A 17,856-nucleotide genomic window follows, 5' to 3' on the forward strand; every position below is an offset into this window, starting at 1 on the left:
AAAGTTTGTGGTCAGCAAAAAAAAAATTATTTGCAAAAAAGAAATACTTTTATTTAGCAAATATTCATTATATTGATCAAAAGTGACAGTAAAGACATTTATAATGTTACAAAAGATTTCTGTTTCAAATAAATGGTGTTTAATATTAAGCAACTGTTTGCAACTGATAATAACAAAGGTTTTTGAGCATTAAAGCATATTCAAATGATTTGTGACAGATCAATGTGACACGAGTAATGCTGAAAATTACATTTTAAAATATAATGAAAATATATTTAAATATTTTAACATTTTAATTATATTTCTCAATAGTACTGTAACTTTACACACACATCTGAACACTCATATTATCTTTTTCTCATTTTTCAGAGCACAGAGGCTGTTAATCAGGGCTATAGAGGATATGACCTACCCTAACAAAACACACAGAAAGGTGAGTGTCCCTCAGTAAATTCATACAGTCCAAATAGCCATTGCAGAAATCATTTTTCGAAGGTTCTTTAACTTTTTATTGTGATTTGTGTGCATTTAGAATATGCTAATAAAGCTCACAGGCAATGTTGCTCAGTGTTGAATCAATTACGCATGACGTTAATGGAATGGTTAACTGAACTGTAAAACGATTGTCATAGGTTAGTCATAGTCGGTGTTTCAAATGAATAGTTGTGAAATATATAACAAATTCTTGTCTAGATTTGTATCGCCATTGTTAATTACGGGAAATATTACTCACCAAAATATTGAACTCTGGGTGTGGTATGAAGGGCTTTGTTCAGTGAATAATACTGCATAACTTAAAACTATGAAACTAGCCATAGACAGAAAACAGTCAATCTAATTAAAGAAAAATGAGTCATGCATTCTTGCCATTAAGAGGGCAACTTTTTTATATCCTGTTTTTAAAAGATTAGAGAATCAGGCACGCACTAAATTATTGTAGACTTTCAATGTTAGATTCTGTTGAGATGTGTCATGAAAAAGCATTGTTAGCACAGGTTGCTAGAAGATTGGTAGAATCTGTTACATTAGTCCTCAGTACTTGTTTTCTGTACACAGGAGAGAACGACATCTAATGAGAAGCAGAGAGATGTGAGAATCGTCAGCACGTGTCAACAGAGTAGAAACCCTCTGTGGGTCAGTGTGGAAGACAACAACAGCACAGCACTGGACAGTTAGTACAAAACAAACTCACTCATCTGTTTTAGTTATAGGCATAGAAAACATAAGGAATTTCTGATTCTTCATAGTTCCATTAATAATTATTTTAGTAAAGGAAATATTTTGGAAATTATTGTTTTGCTCAGTCGCTTTGGTACATTTCTTGAATCATCCTTGACATTTGCAAAACATTAAGTGCATTTCTCAAAACAATTCGTACAAATAGCAAAACATCATGGATTACCTGCAAAAGCCAGTCTCTTGCTCAAAATCCGTAGTTCATCTCTCAAAAGTAAATATACACTCACCTGAAGGATTATTAGGAACACCTGTTCAATTTCTCAGTAATCAATCAATCAATCGATCAACTTTATTTATATAGCACTTTTACAATCACGATTGTGTCAAAGCAGCTTCACAGTGTCAAACAGGATAATATTGCAACAAAATTAGATTTGGCTGTACTGGAGAAAACAGTGATGTTATAAGCTTATTTTAATTTATCATATAGCGACAATGTTGGCATATCAGTATTATAGTTTATAGAATTAAATAAAACCTAATTCATAAATTTTATTTGTATAATTAGTTGAATAACTTTGATCATAATTTTAGTGTCCCAAAATTTTAGTGTCCCCAACTGAGCAAGCCAAGCCAAAGGCGACAGTGGCAAGGAACCAAAACTCCATCAGGGCATGATGGAGAAAAATAAACCTTGGGAGAAACCAGACTTAGTCGGGGTGCCAGTTCTCCTCTGGCCTATTAACACACCGTGTATGATTATTATTCTGGCAACCTTACAGGTCAGAAATCATATTAGATCGGAATATTCAAAATTTCAGGGTATCACGGAAGAGACAGGTTTATTTATGATGGGGCGTCGATTACACAAGAGTATGAATACATGAAAGATCGGAGTTATTGAGCCTGAGACGGGTTTTGAGCATGACGTGCCGGTGAGGCAAATTCGGAGGAGACACCATTTGACACGGCTCAGCAGACACTCCAGGATGCGTTGGTCATGTCCAGGCAGGTCCACCATCCGATCCGGACAGGATCCAGATCCGGGATAAACCTCGGGAAAAACAGGGAGACTAACATTAGTGTTAATGCCACTCTTTTTATGATGTAACGAGTACATCAGGTGTTATGGGAAGTGTTCCCAGTTCCGGCTGACCTAGTTAATGCAGCCTAACAATAAGTCAATTGATTTGAATAATGAAAGTTAAAAATGTTCTATGTGTATGCCATAGTAAAGAGATGTGTTTTTAGTCTAGATTTAAACTGACAGAGTGTGTCTGCTTCCCGAACAATGCTAGGAAGACTATTACAGAGTTTAGGTGCTAAATAGGAAAAGGATCGACCGCCTGCAGTTGATTTAGATATTCTAGGTATTATCAACTGGCCAGAGTTTTGAGACCGCAATAGACGTGATGGAGTATAATGTGTTAAGAGCTCGCTTAAGTACTGGGGAGTTAAACCATTCAGTGCTTTGTAAGTAAGAAGCAAGATTTTAAAATGTATGCGATGTTTAATAGGGAGCCAGTGCAGTGTTGACAGAACTGGACTAATATGATCATACTTCCTGGTTCTAGTAAGAACTCAAGCTGCTGTGTTTTGGACCAGCTGGAGTTTGTTTATTAAGCGAGCAGGGCAACCACCCAGTAGAGCATTACAATAATCTAACCTTGAGCTCATGAATGCATGTACTAACTGTTCAGCATTTTGCATTGAGAGCATGTGCCGTAATTTAGATATATTTTTAAGATGGTAGAATGCGGTTTTACAGATGCTAGAAACGTGGCTTTCAAATGAAAGATTGGTATCAAAGAGCACACCCAGGTTCCTCACTGATGAAGAGGGCTTGACAGAGCAGTCATCAAGTGTTAGACAGTATTCTAGGTTACTACTTGTGGAGCTTTTCTGCCCAATAATTAAAAATTCAGTTTTATCTGAATTAAGTTGCAGGAAATTACTATTCATCAGCTATGCATTCCGTTAATCTTGTGAATTGGTAGGTTTCGTCAGGGCGTGAGGAAATATAGAGCTGAGTATCGTCAGCATAACAATGAAAACTAACGCCATGCTTCCTAATGATATCTCCCAGTGGTAGCATATACAGGGTGAAAAGCAACGGTCCTAACACTGAGCCTTGCGGTACCCCATACTGAACTTGTGATCGGTGTGACATCTCTTCATTTACTGCTACAAACTGATAACAGTCAGATAAGTACGATTTAAACTATGCCAATGCAGTTCCACTAATGCCAACATAATTTTCGAGTATATTCAGAAGAATATTGTGATCGATAGTATCGAATGCAGCGCTAAGATCGAGTAACACTAATAGAGAGATACAACCATGATCAGATGATAAGAGTAAATCATTTGTAACTCTTATTAGATGCAATTATCTAATCAACCAATCACATGGCAGTTGCTTCAATACATTTAGGGGTGTGGTCCTGGTCAAGACAATCTCCTGAACTCCAAACTGAATGTCAGAATGGCAAAGAAAGGTGATTTAAGCAATTTTAAGCTTGGCATAGTTGTTGGTGCCAGACAGGCCGGTCTGAGGATTTCACAATCTGCTCAGTTACTGGTATTTTCACGCACAACCATTTCTAGGGTTTACAAAGAATGGCGTAAAAAGGGAAAAAAAATCTAGTATGCAGCAGTCCTATTGGCGAAAATGCCTTGTTGATGCTAGAGGTCAGAGGAGAATGGGCAGACTGATTCAAGCTGATAGAAGAGCAACTTTGACTGAAATAACCACTCATTACAACCAAGGTATGCAGCAAAGGATTTGTGAAGCCACAACACACACAACCTTGTGGCAGGTGGGCTACAACAGCAGAAGACCCCTCTGGGTACCACTCATCTCCACTAAAAATGGGGAAAAGAGGCTACAATTTGCACAAGCTCACCAAAATTGGACAGTTGAAGACTGGAAAAATGTTGCCTGGTCTGATGAGTCTTGATTTCTGTTGAGACATTCAGATGGTAGAGTCAGAAATTGACATAAACAGAATGAGAACATGGATCCATCATGCCTTGTTACCACTGTGCAGGCGGCTGGTGGTGGTGTAATGGTGTGGGAAATGTTTTCTTGGCAGACTTTAGGCCCCTTAGTGCCATTGTTTCTGACCATTTCCATGTTTTTTTGGCCACCATGTACCCATCCTCTGATGGCCACTTCCAGCAGGATAATGCACCATGTCACAAAGCTCGATCCATTTCAAATTGGTTTCTTGAACATGACAATGCGTTTTCTGTACTAAAATGGCCCCCCCAGTCACCAGATCTCAACCCAATAGAACATCTTTGGGATGTGGTGGAACGGGAACTTCGTGCCCTGAATGTGCATCCCACAAATCTCCATCAACTGCAAGATGCTATCCTATCTGAATGCTGAATGTTTGGCCAAATTCTAAAGACTACAGCCAGCAGAGGGAGCCATTTCCGCATGTTTTGAACCCGCGTACAGGGGATGGGAGATCTCACTCAGAGCTCAGCTCGCAGCTACAGGCACTCATTTAAACGGAGCTATTGTGAGAAATGTACGTCTTTTAACTTCTCAAATTATTTTCTATGAAAGTTAAGCTTGCAACGGCATGAACTGAAACGTGCCAGACTGAACTCGCGTTGTGAATGTATGCCGTGAGTGTAGTCGCGATTACCTCAGCTCTCATCATGAGAATTCAGCTCATTTATCTCACTCCTGCAGTTAGTGCTCAGTGCTGTGATACTCGCGCGGTGACTCACTCATTATATTGAACAGACACGTTCAGTTTTTAATTGAAGTGTCTTCTCCAACTAGAAGGCACCAAATTCAAAAATAATTTCACATTTCTACTATATTGATGACCCAGTTTAAATAATCATCTTCCCAGTGCTTAAGTACCCCTTTAAAGGAAGCAGAATTTAAATACAAGAACAATTCAAAGAAATTCATATACATGTCCATCTTGCCATAGCAGCTTCGAGAATCTTTAGTGTTGCAGGAAAGATTTTCAGACCAAAACAATGCAGACTCAATGACAACACATTTGAGGAGTGATTGAGCATTAGATGCATCAGTGTTGATAAGTGAGTTTTGCATTGGATTTATGATAACTGCATTTACAACAAATTTGTGTTATTTGATTACTTTAAAATGAAAATAACATTGGAACAAAACAAATTAAATGACATTGAGGGGGGTAATTTATTTCCCTGAAGAAGGGAACGGAGACCTTCGTCGGCCGACGAATTGGGATCTGATCTCAGAGACCTATCTACTTCGAGTATGTAAAAACGAGCCAATCAGAGATTGGCATGTGATCCGCACATTCCACGCTCCGCTCCGCCCCGCAGCGCGGGTATAAATAGGAAGTGGAATGGCAGATCAATGCTTTTTTCTGCTGAGGAGCCGACTTAGTGACTTGGCTCCTAGCGGAAGCACAGCACCTGGTGACGGGACGTACATCTCTGTTCCCTTCTTCAGGGAACGAGGGTTACATACATAACCAAGACGTTCCCTTTAAGTCGGTCACGTTCGATGTACGTTGGACTTAGACCGACGAATTGGGATCCCTATTGAAAACGCCAGGATGCCCTTCCAGCGTCCTGCTTGAGCGCACTGGACCGTCTAGTATGGTACGGAAGTCAGGGCTCCAAGCAGGGAGATCAGTCACGGCTGTTTCTGCGAGACCCACTCAGAGTGACTACTGAACGCTGGGAAAGCGTGCCCCAGCTGCGGAGCCACATCCTTCAGCGAAGGCCTGGTGGCGGAATATACATAAGGACTAACCTAGCAGGGTAGTGCAACATATGGAAGTCTCTTGGGTGGTTCCAACCTAATTGTAGGGGGGAAAGAACACACCCAGAGACGACAGAGCGAGCTCTGTCAAGGGAAAGAAACGGAGCTAGCCGTTAGGCTAGCTGGTACCGTGGAGAATACACATATGGGGTTGCCGTGAGGGAACCGCTACATATGTGACCCAGCCTACAGCCACGTTCCACAAGCATACGGGTGCAGGCCAGACGGTCCGCAATGTCTGTGCAACACCGTAGGGGTGACGGAGGAGCTCGACAGGGTTAACCATTTTACCGGGGAACACAACTGGAGACAATAGACTCACGTATCCGGCCCAGAGGGCGGGAGTGGCGTTGCAAGCCGACACTTAGAATGGGGCACTTAGCGCTACTGGCCACTTGGGGCGAGAATGCGGGAAGATACCGGCTCTACGCGGAGGCTATAGAATCTAGCGAACGTGTTAGGTGTCGCCCAGCCTGCAGCTCTACAAATGTCTGTCAGCGAGGCACCTTGAGCCAGCGCCCAGGAGGATGCTACACTCCTTGTGGAGTGCGCTCGCAACCTGACAGGCAAGGCACGTCTTGGGACTGGTAAGCCAAGACTATAGCATCCACTATCCAGTGGGCTAACCTCTGCTTGGAGACAGCCTTTCCCTTCTGCTGGCCTCCGTAACAGACGAAGAGTTGCTCTGAGGTCCGAAAGCTTTGAGTCCGCTCAATGTAAGCGTGAAGAGGCTGGACCGGACACAACAAAGCCAGGGCTGGGTCTGCCTCCTCCAAAGGCAGCGCTTGCAGGTTCACCTCCTTATCCCTAAAGGGAGTGGTGGGAACCTTGGGCAAGTATCCAGGCCGGGGTCTCAGGATAACGTGAGAGTTACCAGGCACGAATTCTAGGCACGATTCGTTGACCGAAAGTGCATGCAGGTCCCATACCCTCTTAATGGAGGCCAATGCGGTCAGGAGCACCGTCTTCATTGACAAACTTTTAAGCTCAATTGACTCCAAAGTCTCGAAGGGAGGGCTCTGAAGTGCGCTGAGCACTAGAGCTAAGTCCCAAGTTCTAACTAAGTTCGGGCGAGGAGGATTTAGTCTCCTCGCACCTCTGAGGAACCTGACGATTAAGTCGTGCTTCCCTATGGACTTACCTTTGACTGCGTCGTGGTACGCCGCTATTGCGGCCACGTACACTTTGCCTTCGCTCCAACCCGTCTTGCAGGAAGGAAAGCACGACACCATTCGAACACCTTCGGGGGCTTCCCGGCGGGAAGAACACCACTCAACGAACAGGTTCCACTTCAGTGCATAGAGGTGCCATGGCTTCTCCTATCACTGCTATGCTGATGACACTCAACTCTACTTCTCATTTCAGCCAGATGATCCTACAGTCAGTGTTCGTATCGCTGCCTGTCTAACAGACATTTCTGACTGGTTGAAGGAGCATCAGCTTCAACTCAATCTTGCAAAGACAGAATTACTTGTTTTTGATAAAAGCGTCTGCTAAATGATTAGATGTAAATGTAATGTAGAGGGGGCTCTAGCTGAAGAGATGGTATCTACGACTGCTTGGACTACCACAGTCCATCTAGAACCTCCGCGTCCCGTCCAGGGACCAGACATGAAGATTCCAGAGGTCTGGATGCGGGTGCCATAGAGTGCCCCGTCCCTGAGAAAGAAGGTCCTTCCTCAGGGGAATGGGCCAAGGAGGGGCTGTCGCAAGGAGAGTTAGTTCTGGGAACCAGGTCCGGTTGGGCCAGTAAGGCGCAACTAGCAAGACCTGCTCCTCGTCCTTCCTGACTTTGCACAAAGTCTGTGCAAGAAGGCTCACTGGGGGAAACGCATACTTGCGTAGGCACTGGGGCCAGCTGTGCGCCAGTGCATCTGTGCATCTGTGCCGAGGGTACCGGGAATAGTACCACTGGCAATGGGTCGAGTCCAAAGAGGCAAACAGGTCTACCTGTGCGGCCCCGAACTGGTCCCATATCAGCTGGACCTGGGGGATGGAGTCGCCACTCTCCAGAAGGTGCTGGCTGCCGCAACTGCATGCCCGTTGTACGTGGCCCCCCAGCCCATGGTAGAGGCATCCGTGAATAGCACAGCATGCCTGGACACTTGTCGTGTCTGACCAAGGACTGAAAGTTTGACAGCAGTACGGAGTCAGTGGGACACGGTACTGGCCGCTCTGCCACGCCCACCTCAGAACTCGGCCATGGAGCAAGTGCTGAAGCTGTCTCATATGAAGCAATCCGAGCGGCGTTACCGCGGCTGCAGTTGCCATATGCCCCAGGAGCCTCTGAAAGAGTTTCAGTTGGACCGCTGTCCTGCCTTTGAATGAATTCAAGCAGTTCAACACCGACCGGACTCGCTCCTCCGTGAGGCGCGCAGTCTGGTTGACCGAATCCAGCTCCATACCGAGGTAAGAGATTCTCTGTGTAGGACAGATCTTGCTCTTCTCTCGGTTGACCCGAATGCCCAACAGGCTGAGGTGACTGAGCACCATGTCCCTGTGTCCGCATAACTGCTCCCGCGACTGGGCGAGAAAGTTGAGAATGTGAATGCCGCGTTCTCGGAGTGGAACAATGGCTGCCTCCGCGACCTTCGTGAAGACGTGAGGCGAAAGGGACAGCCCGAAGTGCAGGACCTTGTACTGGTTTGCCTTCCCCTCGAACGCAAAATGTAGAAACGGTCTGTGTCAAGGGACAATAGAGACATGAAAGTACGCATCCTTCAGGTCGATCGCTGTGAACCAATCTAGGGGACGGGTGCATTCGAAAATGCGTTTCTGTGTCAACATCCGGAACAGGAGCTTGTACAGGGCCCGTTTAGTTTTTGTTGAAGCCCTCAACTTATGTTGATGTTGACATGTTGTGTTTTGGCCTGAAGCTCCAAACTCCACCTCTTTACCAATCACAAAGTCAGTAGTGTTTTGACATCCGGGTTGCCAGATCTGCTCTAGTTACCACAGCTGCAGCTACAAATGTTCCAGCTGGATCCTGCAGCCTATCTGGCAACCTCTAGTCAGGGGGGAGGGGGAGAGGGGATAGTGATTGCAGGAACCGGTTTTGGCCACAATCTTACATACACTTCCTTTAAATTAAAAAAGCACATTGCACAGTTTCCATAAAAACTACTTCAATATTCTGTCTAATATTGTTACCATATTTTTTTTAAGTAGATACTGTGTAATATTTTTTACAGTGTAGATACCAAGCGGCAACCTCCCGCAATCTCTCTTGAAGCCAATACGGAAGTAATGTAAACTGCATTTCCTTCTGTAAACTTCATGATAACTGTGAGGGGGGAGATTTTTTTTTATAACTCATTCGTTTTCGTTGTATAAAGCCTTAAAGTTCTGCATAATTAAGGGCGTGGTTACAGGTGGATAGCCATTCATCTGCCATCTATAGTCACTGCGTCACCTAAGCTCCGCCTACATCCCGCCTTTTTGCCCATTTTCTGTTATCCGGGAGTGACAGGCGATGACTCGCTCGCAAGATGGCAACGCCCAGCTCGCCCCTGCTTTACTTTTAATGCAATTGTGTTATTAAATTACAAAATGAATGTAATCGTTACACTATACTGAGGTAAAATGTGTAATTTAATTAGTTACTAATCATACTAAAACAAAATTGCTTTGCATTGATAAAGCAATCCAAATAAAGTAATCCAAACCACATAAGTAAACAGTAACTTCTAAGCAGTTACAGTTACAAATGTAAGCAGTTACATTTCCAAAGTAACCTTCCTACATTGAATGTATGTGAGATTCAACACATTCTTTCTGTTGTGTGACTTGTGGAATTTCTTTGAATTGTCATGAATTTAATTCCATTTCCTGTCATTCAAAATCAAATTCAACTTCTTGTTGGGTGTAGTCAATTCAATTCAAATTCCAATTGATGAATTGAATGGAGGCCAATTCTGAAATTCAGAATTTTGCACAAGCCTGGCTTTCAGCACCTTGTTGAATCAATGCCACCTAGAATTAAGGCTGTTCTGAAGGCGAAAGGTGGTCAAACACAGTATTAGTATGATGTTCTAATAATCCTTTAGGTGAGTGTATGTGTCAATGAACATGTCATTGCCATCTGAATGACAAGTACTTGTATCATTGTCTACGGATAAGACAGTCAAATTGTTTAGTCATGTTGTCAATATACAGTGTACTCTGGAGGGATGTTCTGATGTAAACTATGGCTAAAGTTTTGATGACAATTATTGTAAATTGTAGGTTACACCTTAGTGTAAGTGGGATTTTGATTACAAAAGTCTTGACAAGATTCACATTTACGCTTTTACTGTTTGTACTGTAATTTGTTGACAGACCATTTCATTGTGATACAGAAAGGAAAAGAGAGCACTTCATAGCAGAAAGAAAAACAAAACAACAAAACAAAAGTAGAAATGTGAACGTCTAATGGAAACTTGCCATGCAACACAACTTGTTCAACCATTTTGCATGTAAAGACTTTGTAATGCCTAAATGTTGTATGGGTGAGACTATTCAACAGAGACCCATGATAATACATTTTGATCAACATGACATAAGCAATTGATAATTAAGGAAACAGGAGAGAATTGTACAAAGTCATTTGCATGGATGTACAAAAGCATTTGCAACTTGTTCAAATAAATGAGAAACTGCTTTTTTGATGTGCACAAGTGACACAATGATGTGAAGATTGAACAGATAGTTTTGAGAATTTCAGTGATCTGAGGAATTACTGAGAACAAGTGTAAATACAATTCCATTGTTGAACAGAGAGATCATTTCTTTGTTTTTTTGAATTTCACTTTAGCAAAATTTCACTTCTTAATTTCAGTTCTTTATTTTACTTCACAATTTCACTTTTCACTTCTTGTCTTCTTAATTACCCTACACATACATTTTGGAGGCTGCATAAATGCAACACTAAACTAAACTAATTGGAAACATTTAATTTATTTTAGTAAAATACCACTGACAAAACTGATTATAACTAAACATTGTTTAAGTCTCACAAAGTCTATTCAGTTTTAGAAATATACAGGTCCTTCTCAAAAAATTAGCATATGTGATAAAAGTTCATTATTTTCCATAATGTAATGATACAAATTTAACTTTCATATATTTTAGATTCATTGCACACCAACTGAAATATTTCAGGTCTTTTATTGTTTTAATACTGATGATTTTGGCATACTGCTCATGAAAACCCAAACTTCCTATCTCAAAAAATTAGCATAATTCCTCCGACCAATAAAAGAAAAGTGTTTTCAATACAAAAAAAAGTCAACCTTCAAATAATTATGTTCAGTTATGCGCTCAATACTTGGCTGGGAATCCTTTTGCAGAAATGACTGCTTCAATGTGGCGTGGCATGGAGGCAATCAGCCTGTGGCACTGCTGAGGTGTTATGGAGGCCCAGGATGCTTCGATTGCGGCCTTAAGCTCTTCCAGACTGTTGGGTGTTGCGTCTCTCAACTTTCTCTTCACAATATCCCACAGATTCTCTATGGGGTTCAGGTCAGGAGCGTTGGCAGGCCAATTGAGCACAGTAATACCATGGTTAGTAAACCATTTACCAGTGGTTTTGGCACTGTGAGCAGGTGCCAGTGCTAAAAAAATAAATCTTCATCTCCATAAATCTTTTCAGCAGATGGAAGCATAAAGTGCTCCAAAATCTCCTGATAGCTAGCTGCATTGACCCTGCCCTTGATAAAACACAGTGGACCAACACCAGCAGCTGACATGGCACCCCAGACCATCACTGACTGTGGGTATTTGACAGTGGACTTCAGGCATTTTGGCATTTCCTTCTCTCCAGTCTTCCGCCAGACTCTGGCACCTTGATTTCCAAATGACATGCAAAATTTGCTTTCATCCGAAAAAAGTACTTTGGACCACTGAGTAACAGTCCAGTGCTGCTTCTCTGTAGCCCAAAAGTGGCTTGACCTGGGGAATGCGACACCTGTAGCACACGCCTGTGCACAGTGGCTCTGGATGTTTCTACTCCGGACTCAGTCCACTGCTTCCGCAGGTCCCCCAAGGTCTGGAATCGGTCCTTCTCCACATTCTTCCTCAGGGTCCGGTCACCGCTTCTCGTTGTGCAGCGTTTTTTGCCACACTTTTTCCTTCCCACAGATTTCCCACTGAGGTGCCTTGATACAGCAGTCTGGGAACAGCCTATTCGTTCAGAAATTTCTTTCTGTGTCTTACCCTCTCACTTGAGGGTGTCAATGATGGCCTTCTGGACAGCAGTCAGGTCGGCAGTCTTACCCATGATTGCGGTTTTGAGTAATTAACCAGGCTGGGAGTTGTTAAAAGCCTCAGGAATCTTTTGCAGGTGTTTAGAGTTAGTTAGTTGATTCAGATGATTAGGTTAATAGCTCGTTTAGAGAACCTTTTCATGATATGCTACTTTTTTGAGCTAGGAAGTTTGGGTTTTCATGAGCTGTATGCCAAAATCATCAGTATTAAAACAGTAAAAGACTTGAAATATTTCAGTTGGTGTGCAATGAATCTAAAATATATGAAAGTTAAATTTTTATCATTACATTATGGAAAAGAATGAACTTTTATCACATATGCTAATTTTTTTAGAAGGACCTGTATATATAATTTGCAGTCTCTCTGTGTGTGAAATGCTATTTACTTTGAAACTTCCAATCAATAAATAAGTCAGGCAATTTTTTGTTTGTTTGCTTGTTTGTTTTGATCTTAATTGTCTAGTAAATGTTTCTCTTCTGTAGGTTATGGTTGTGTGCAGAGCAGATGTGTGACTCTGATGCCTTACACACTGGTCACACCTCAGTTCCCTCCCATCTGTCGCCCAGTGCTCCTCCTTCCCACAATCTTTGGCCGTGTCTTGCACAAACGGTTGGGAGAACAAGAAGGTTATCAGCTCTGTGAGCCAGGTAAAAAAAGAAAAGAAAAAAAAAATATTTTCAAGCAAGAGGAAAAGAAAAGAGGAAAAAATAGGTAAAGCTAACTCTCCCGTTATGGAGTTAGAGGGTTTTCTCCCTCTTTACAGCATGAAGAGGCTACAATGGAAGTTTGTTTCTGCCACTGAATAAAAAATACAAAAGGTAATTGTGACTTTTTATCTCACATTTTTGACTTTTTTTTTTGGAATTGTGTGATATAAACTCACACTTCTGAGAAAAAAAAAAACAATTGGGCTCGGACATGGAACGCAGAAAACACTTCCAGTGTGAAAGCCTTCTAAAACTGACTAACATTTTGAACATATTTCCTGCTCTTCGATTGGTCAGAATTAATGTACAGGAAATTGCAGCGCTTTTGTAAGTCAGACTATTGAGAGATGACTCCATGGGCTGATTGTATCCCTGCTATATACTACATAGTTTCTATATATCACTTTAGGCAAACGACACATTTTGTGAATGAAGCATGGATGTGGCTTGAAAATAATGTTTATAAATTCACTGCAAATGGCTAAGACTTTTTCCAAAAATACGCAGTTCTTTAGGCAGATCTGTTTGAGTTCGGATCACGTTCTCCCCACAAACAAACCACTCCAGTGTTTGTTAGTTTGGTCTGCTTTTGCTGTCCACCCGATTGCAATTACTGCATTCACACCTGCTCCAACTAACCGCACCAAGTGGGACCATTAACTTTAGAATTCCTTATGTGTGCTTTCACACCTGGCTCATTTGGAGTTTTTGTTTCGGAACTTGGTGCGTTTTCTCACTTAGTTTGGTTCTTTTAGGTATGAATACGGGAATCGTGCTTGAATCAGCAACAAATCAAACGCTCTGAGATAACCTGAAAGAGGTGGTCTCGGCCCAATTGCAGACAAACTCTGGAGTGATTCGGTTGAGGTGAGAAAGCAATCTGACCCAACGAAGCAAGAAGTATCATTACACAAAACAAGTCTGCCTACTCTTCACTCACTGACCATAATGCACATATAAGTGCACTACCCAGACGAGATTTAAACTTTTTTTGACTGAAGATCTAAAAAAGAGCACCTCTTCATCTTAAAATGTTGTGTAATTGCTCTTCTTGCAAGAATGCTGTCCCATATAAAGCCCTGCTTCCCACTCTAATGGCATTGTATAGGCTATATATTATATAGGCTCTATCCACAAATGGTACTCTTCTTATCTTACTAGGAGAACTGAATATGTTGCATTGGGAGAAGCTACATCCCTGTCACACAATGTCACCTGCGGTGTCCCTCAAGGCTCAGTGCTCGGCCCACCCTGTTCATACTCTACATGCTCCCCCTTGTCCGTGTCATCAGCAGGCATGGGATTTCTTTTCACTGCCATGCTGCTGACACTCAACTTTACCTTAGGACAAGTTCATCCCCCTCTGCTGACCTCACACACTTTGATCACTTGCCTGGATGAGATAAAGGCGTGGATGAAGCAAAACTTTTTGCAGCTAAACAGCTCCAAGACTGAAGCAATCCTAGTCAGCCCTTCACTTCAGGTCCGGAATTCTGTTATTACCAGCATTGCCTTCTCATATCAGGACATTCAACTTTCTAAATCAGTCACCAACCTGGTCAGAATGGAATGACAACTAACTTTTGAAGCTCACATCAAACACTGTGTAAGACCTTCTTCCACCTCAGAAACATTGCCAAACTTTGTCCCATAGTAACACTGGCAGATGTGGATAAGCTTGTCCACACCTTTGTCTCCAGGCTAGACTACTGCAATGCGCTCCTTATTGGCATCTCTGGCAAAAATCTCTAGAAGCTGCAGTATATTCAGAACAGCACTGCTAGGATCCTCATGAGGGTGCGCAAATACGACCATATAACCCTCATTCTAAAATCACTCCATTGGCTTCCTGTCTCACTGAGGTTCAAGTATAAGATCTCTCTCCTTACCCACCAGTGCATCCATGGTGACGCACACACCTATCTTAAGGAACTCCTCACCACACAAACATCCACACGTAACCTCCGTTTTTCTGTGTCTACTTAAAACTCCCACGACCAAATTCCGTACTATGGGAGATCGGGCCTTCTGCTCAGCAGCCCCAAGTCTGTGGAATGTTCTCCATGACCACTTGCGGATCTTAACGTGGTCTTAAAACCCACCTTTTTAGCAGATTGATTTGTTACTTCTAATTGTTTGTTGATTGTTTTAGATCTGTAGCACTTTGAGATTTTTTTTATTTTTATATAAAGTGCATTACAAATAAAATCTATTATTATTATTATTATTATTATTATTATTAATGCAGGATTGTCGGCTTCATTTATATACCGTCTGTCAACAGTTACAATTAAGCCACAATAAGCTCGTGGAGCTAACTTTTCAATCATCTTGATGGATGATACAGAGCAAACCGACCAATAAGAGGACAGTTTTTCTTGTATGTGAAATGCATAAATGCATTTTGGTATGCTTTGAAATGTCACCTTGTGAAAGCAAACCAAACCAAATTGAAAATGCCATTTAAGTTCCTGTTCTGGAACAAAGTAAAAGATGTACAGGCCTGAAAACACCCTTAGTCACCCTGTACACGCCTTCTCATTCCCTTCATTCTGCTGATTCTCTTACTCTTCAGCATCCTTCTTCTACATTAAAATCTATTAGGGAGAGAACTTTCCCTGCTGTGGTAATCCCAGGTAATGGAATGCACTTCCCTTTACTGATAGAAATGCTCCCACATTTGCAAGTTTCAAGAAGTTGCTATAAACCCATCTTTTTAAAATTGCTTACATACATTGTGATGATTAGTATTCTATTGTGTTGATTAGTTGTTTTGCAATGATTACTATTTTATGAATTATTGTTTCTTTTTATTGTATTATTTTTGTACTGCATTTTATTTGTTTTATTTGCTAATGTTTGTTTCACTTTAGGTATTAGAAAACTGTGTTATTGTAAAAATTATTATTATTATTATTATTATTATTATTATTATTATTATTATATCCTAAAATTCTGACTTTATAAATGGCAAATGCCAGTTTGTATCTTCTGAGAGAAAAAAGTCAGAATTGCGAGATGTAAACGCATAATTGTGAAGGGGAAAAAGTCAGAATTGTGAGATAAAAACTCGCAATTATCTTTTTTTTCCTACATTTTTTTATTCCATGGCGGACAAAAGCTTCCCTAGGCTACAATATAAACAGTGACAAGAAAGAGAAGGGAAAAAAACACAAGCACTTTATTTTAAAACTTTAAAGAAAAAATATTTATATAATTATATTTATATTAAATATATAATTATTTATTATAATAATTTGTCCTGGCATTAATGTAAATGAAGAAAATTAAGACCAGGTGATGTATACTGACCTATATGGCCACCTCTTCTTTCTGTCTGGCTTTAATTTCCCTTCTGTATAGTCTTATTTATCTGCATTGTTCTCTGGTCGCTCCTCCTTTTCTCACCTCTGTCATACATCTCTTATATTTTAGAATTGCTGATGGCCAGTGAGCATTCCGTACAAATGCAGAAGGGGGAAATTCTTGAAGAATGTGACTCAAAAACACACCGTTGCTATACACTGCAGGGAGTGGAGAAGATCATGAAACGGGTGTGTCATACAACATTGCTATCATATTACTAACTTGCCTGCTAAACAGGATTCAGATAGCAGATTTATTCAGTAAGTTAAAATAAAATATCAAAGACTGGTTTTACAATAATACAATACAGTAATAGGATTTAAAATAATTAACCGGAAAGAGAAAGCGGTGTCAGAGGTCAGAGGTGAAACTTTACTTTAAGAAAAATAAGTCAGACATACAGACAAACATATAGATAGACTGATTGACCGACAGATAGATGTCATAGTATATCAGACAGACATTTGACATCAACATTTTGTCAATCTGTAATTGATATGAATTCATAATCAGTTGTAGTAAAATGTTTTTATTCAATATTCAACTAATTTTAATGACCAAAAATGTCCACATTTTGCCCCCAACACTGATTCTGGTAAGACCATTTTATATCACAGAATTTGCAGCTTTGAAAGTGACCTATATTTAAAAATATTTATAGTTGCCTACAGTATATATTAGGTAAAACATATAAGCCATATATTAGACCATGTGTATGTCCAGAAAAGTATGGATATATAATGCTGTCCTGTTTGATATCCTTTATATAGGGCACACACTGTGTGTTACCCCTGGGTTTGGACTGTGTGCGTCGTCTCCACCGTGCGGAAATCTTCCCCATCATTGTTTACATCATGTCTACAGAGAGAAGTCTCCGCAAATTGAGGTATTATAATTTTCTCTGTGGCTGTAAGAGCATTATCAAATCAATCTACATTCTGTAGCCTTTGATATAAAGATTCTGATTTGTAAGGCAAAATACTTTTCTGGGAGCATTACGATTACTGTATTTATCTATTCTGTCATTGTTTCCTAGACACAAACTACGGCAGAACTCTGTGACTGAGTCTCAGGTGCTGGAGTGTTCCTGCAACGAGGAGCCCCTTCTGGATAAACTGCCCTGCCTTTACCGAAGCATTCCACCAGAGAGCTGGAGTGACAGTGCTGCCCTAGTGGACACTGTTAAAACTGTGGTGAGAGAGGAGCAAAATAAGATTGTGTGGGTTGAGGCAGATCCCTGGTGAGGGACTAATGGGAGTGAGGGTGTAAAGTCAAAATTCCCTCACCACAGGCAGCTCATTATTAGTATTACGTTAAATGTATAATTCTTCGTCAAACATTTGCTGTTATACTATGCAGACCCTGCATAGCAATTGGGGTTACAGTGTAGTCTGATGTAAATTTTTCTAGAAATGCTGTGACTGGTCAGCTTTATAACCAAAGAAACCTTTGCATCCATGGATTATGAATAATTGAGCCTGGTTGCTTGATGCTTTTAATGAAAGATTAAAACACAGCATGTTAGGCAGAGCAAAAAATGGAGGTCTGCTACAGAGCTAAGTAACAGGCAAAGTGTTATTT

The 17,856-nt window shown here is 41.1% G+C and overlaps 1 protein-coding gene across 1 annotated transcript in view; it reads left to right on the forward strand.

The window, feature by feature from the left end:
• card14 (caspase recruitment domain family, member 14) overlaps positions 1-17,616 on the forward strand; it is a 33,771-nt gene extending 16,155 nt beyond the window's left edge. Inside the window, exons 16-21 of the mRNA XM_067459461.1 lie at positions 370-433; positions 1,057-1,171; positions 12,685-12,849; positions 16,345-16,463; positions 17,046-17,161; positions 17,312-17,616. Coding sequence (XP_067315562.1) covers positions 370-433; positions 1,057-1,171; positions 12,685-12,849; positions 16,345-16,463; positions 17,046-17,161; positions 17,312-17,519 — 787 coding nt within the window. The 3' untranslated portion in view covers positions 17,520-17,616. The remainder of the gene's footprint in view (positions 1-369; positions 434-1,056; positions 1,172-12,684; positions 12,850-16,344; positions 16,464-17,045; positions 17,162-17,311) is intronic.
• Positions 17,617-17,856: the final 240 nt, after the last annotated feature.

Source organism: Pseudorasbora parva, chromosome 12 (assembly GCF_024679245.1).
Source record: "Pseudorasbora parva isolate DD20220531a chromosome 12, ASM2467924v1, whole genome shotgun sequence".
Classification (NCBI taxonomy): Eukaryota; Metazoa; Chordata; class Actinopteri; order Cypriniformes; family Gobionidae; genus Pseudorasbora; species Pseudorasbora parva.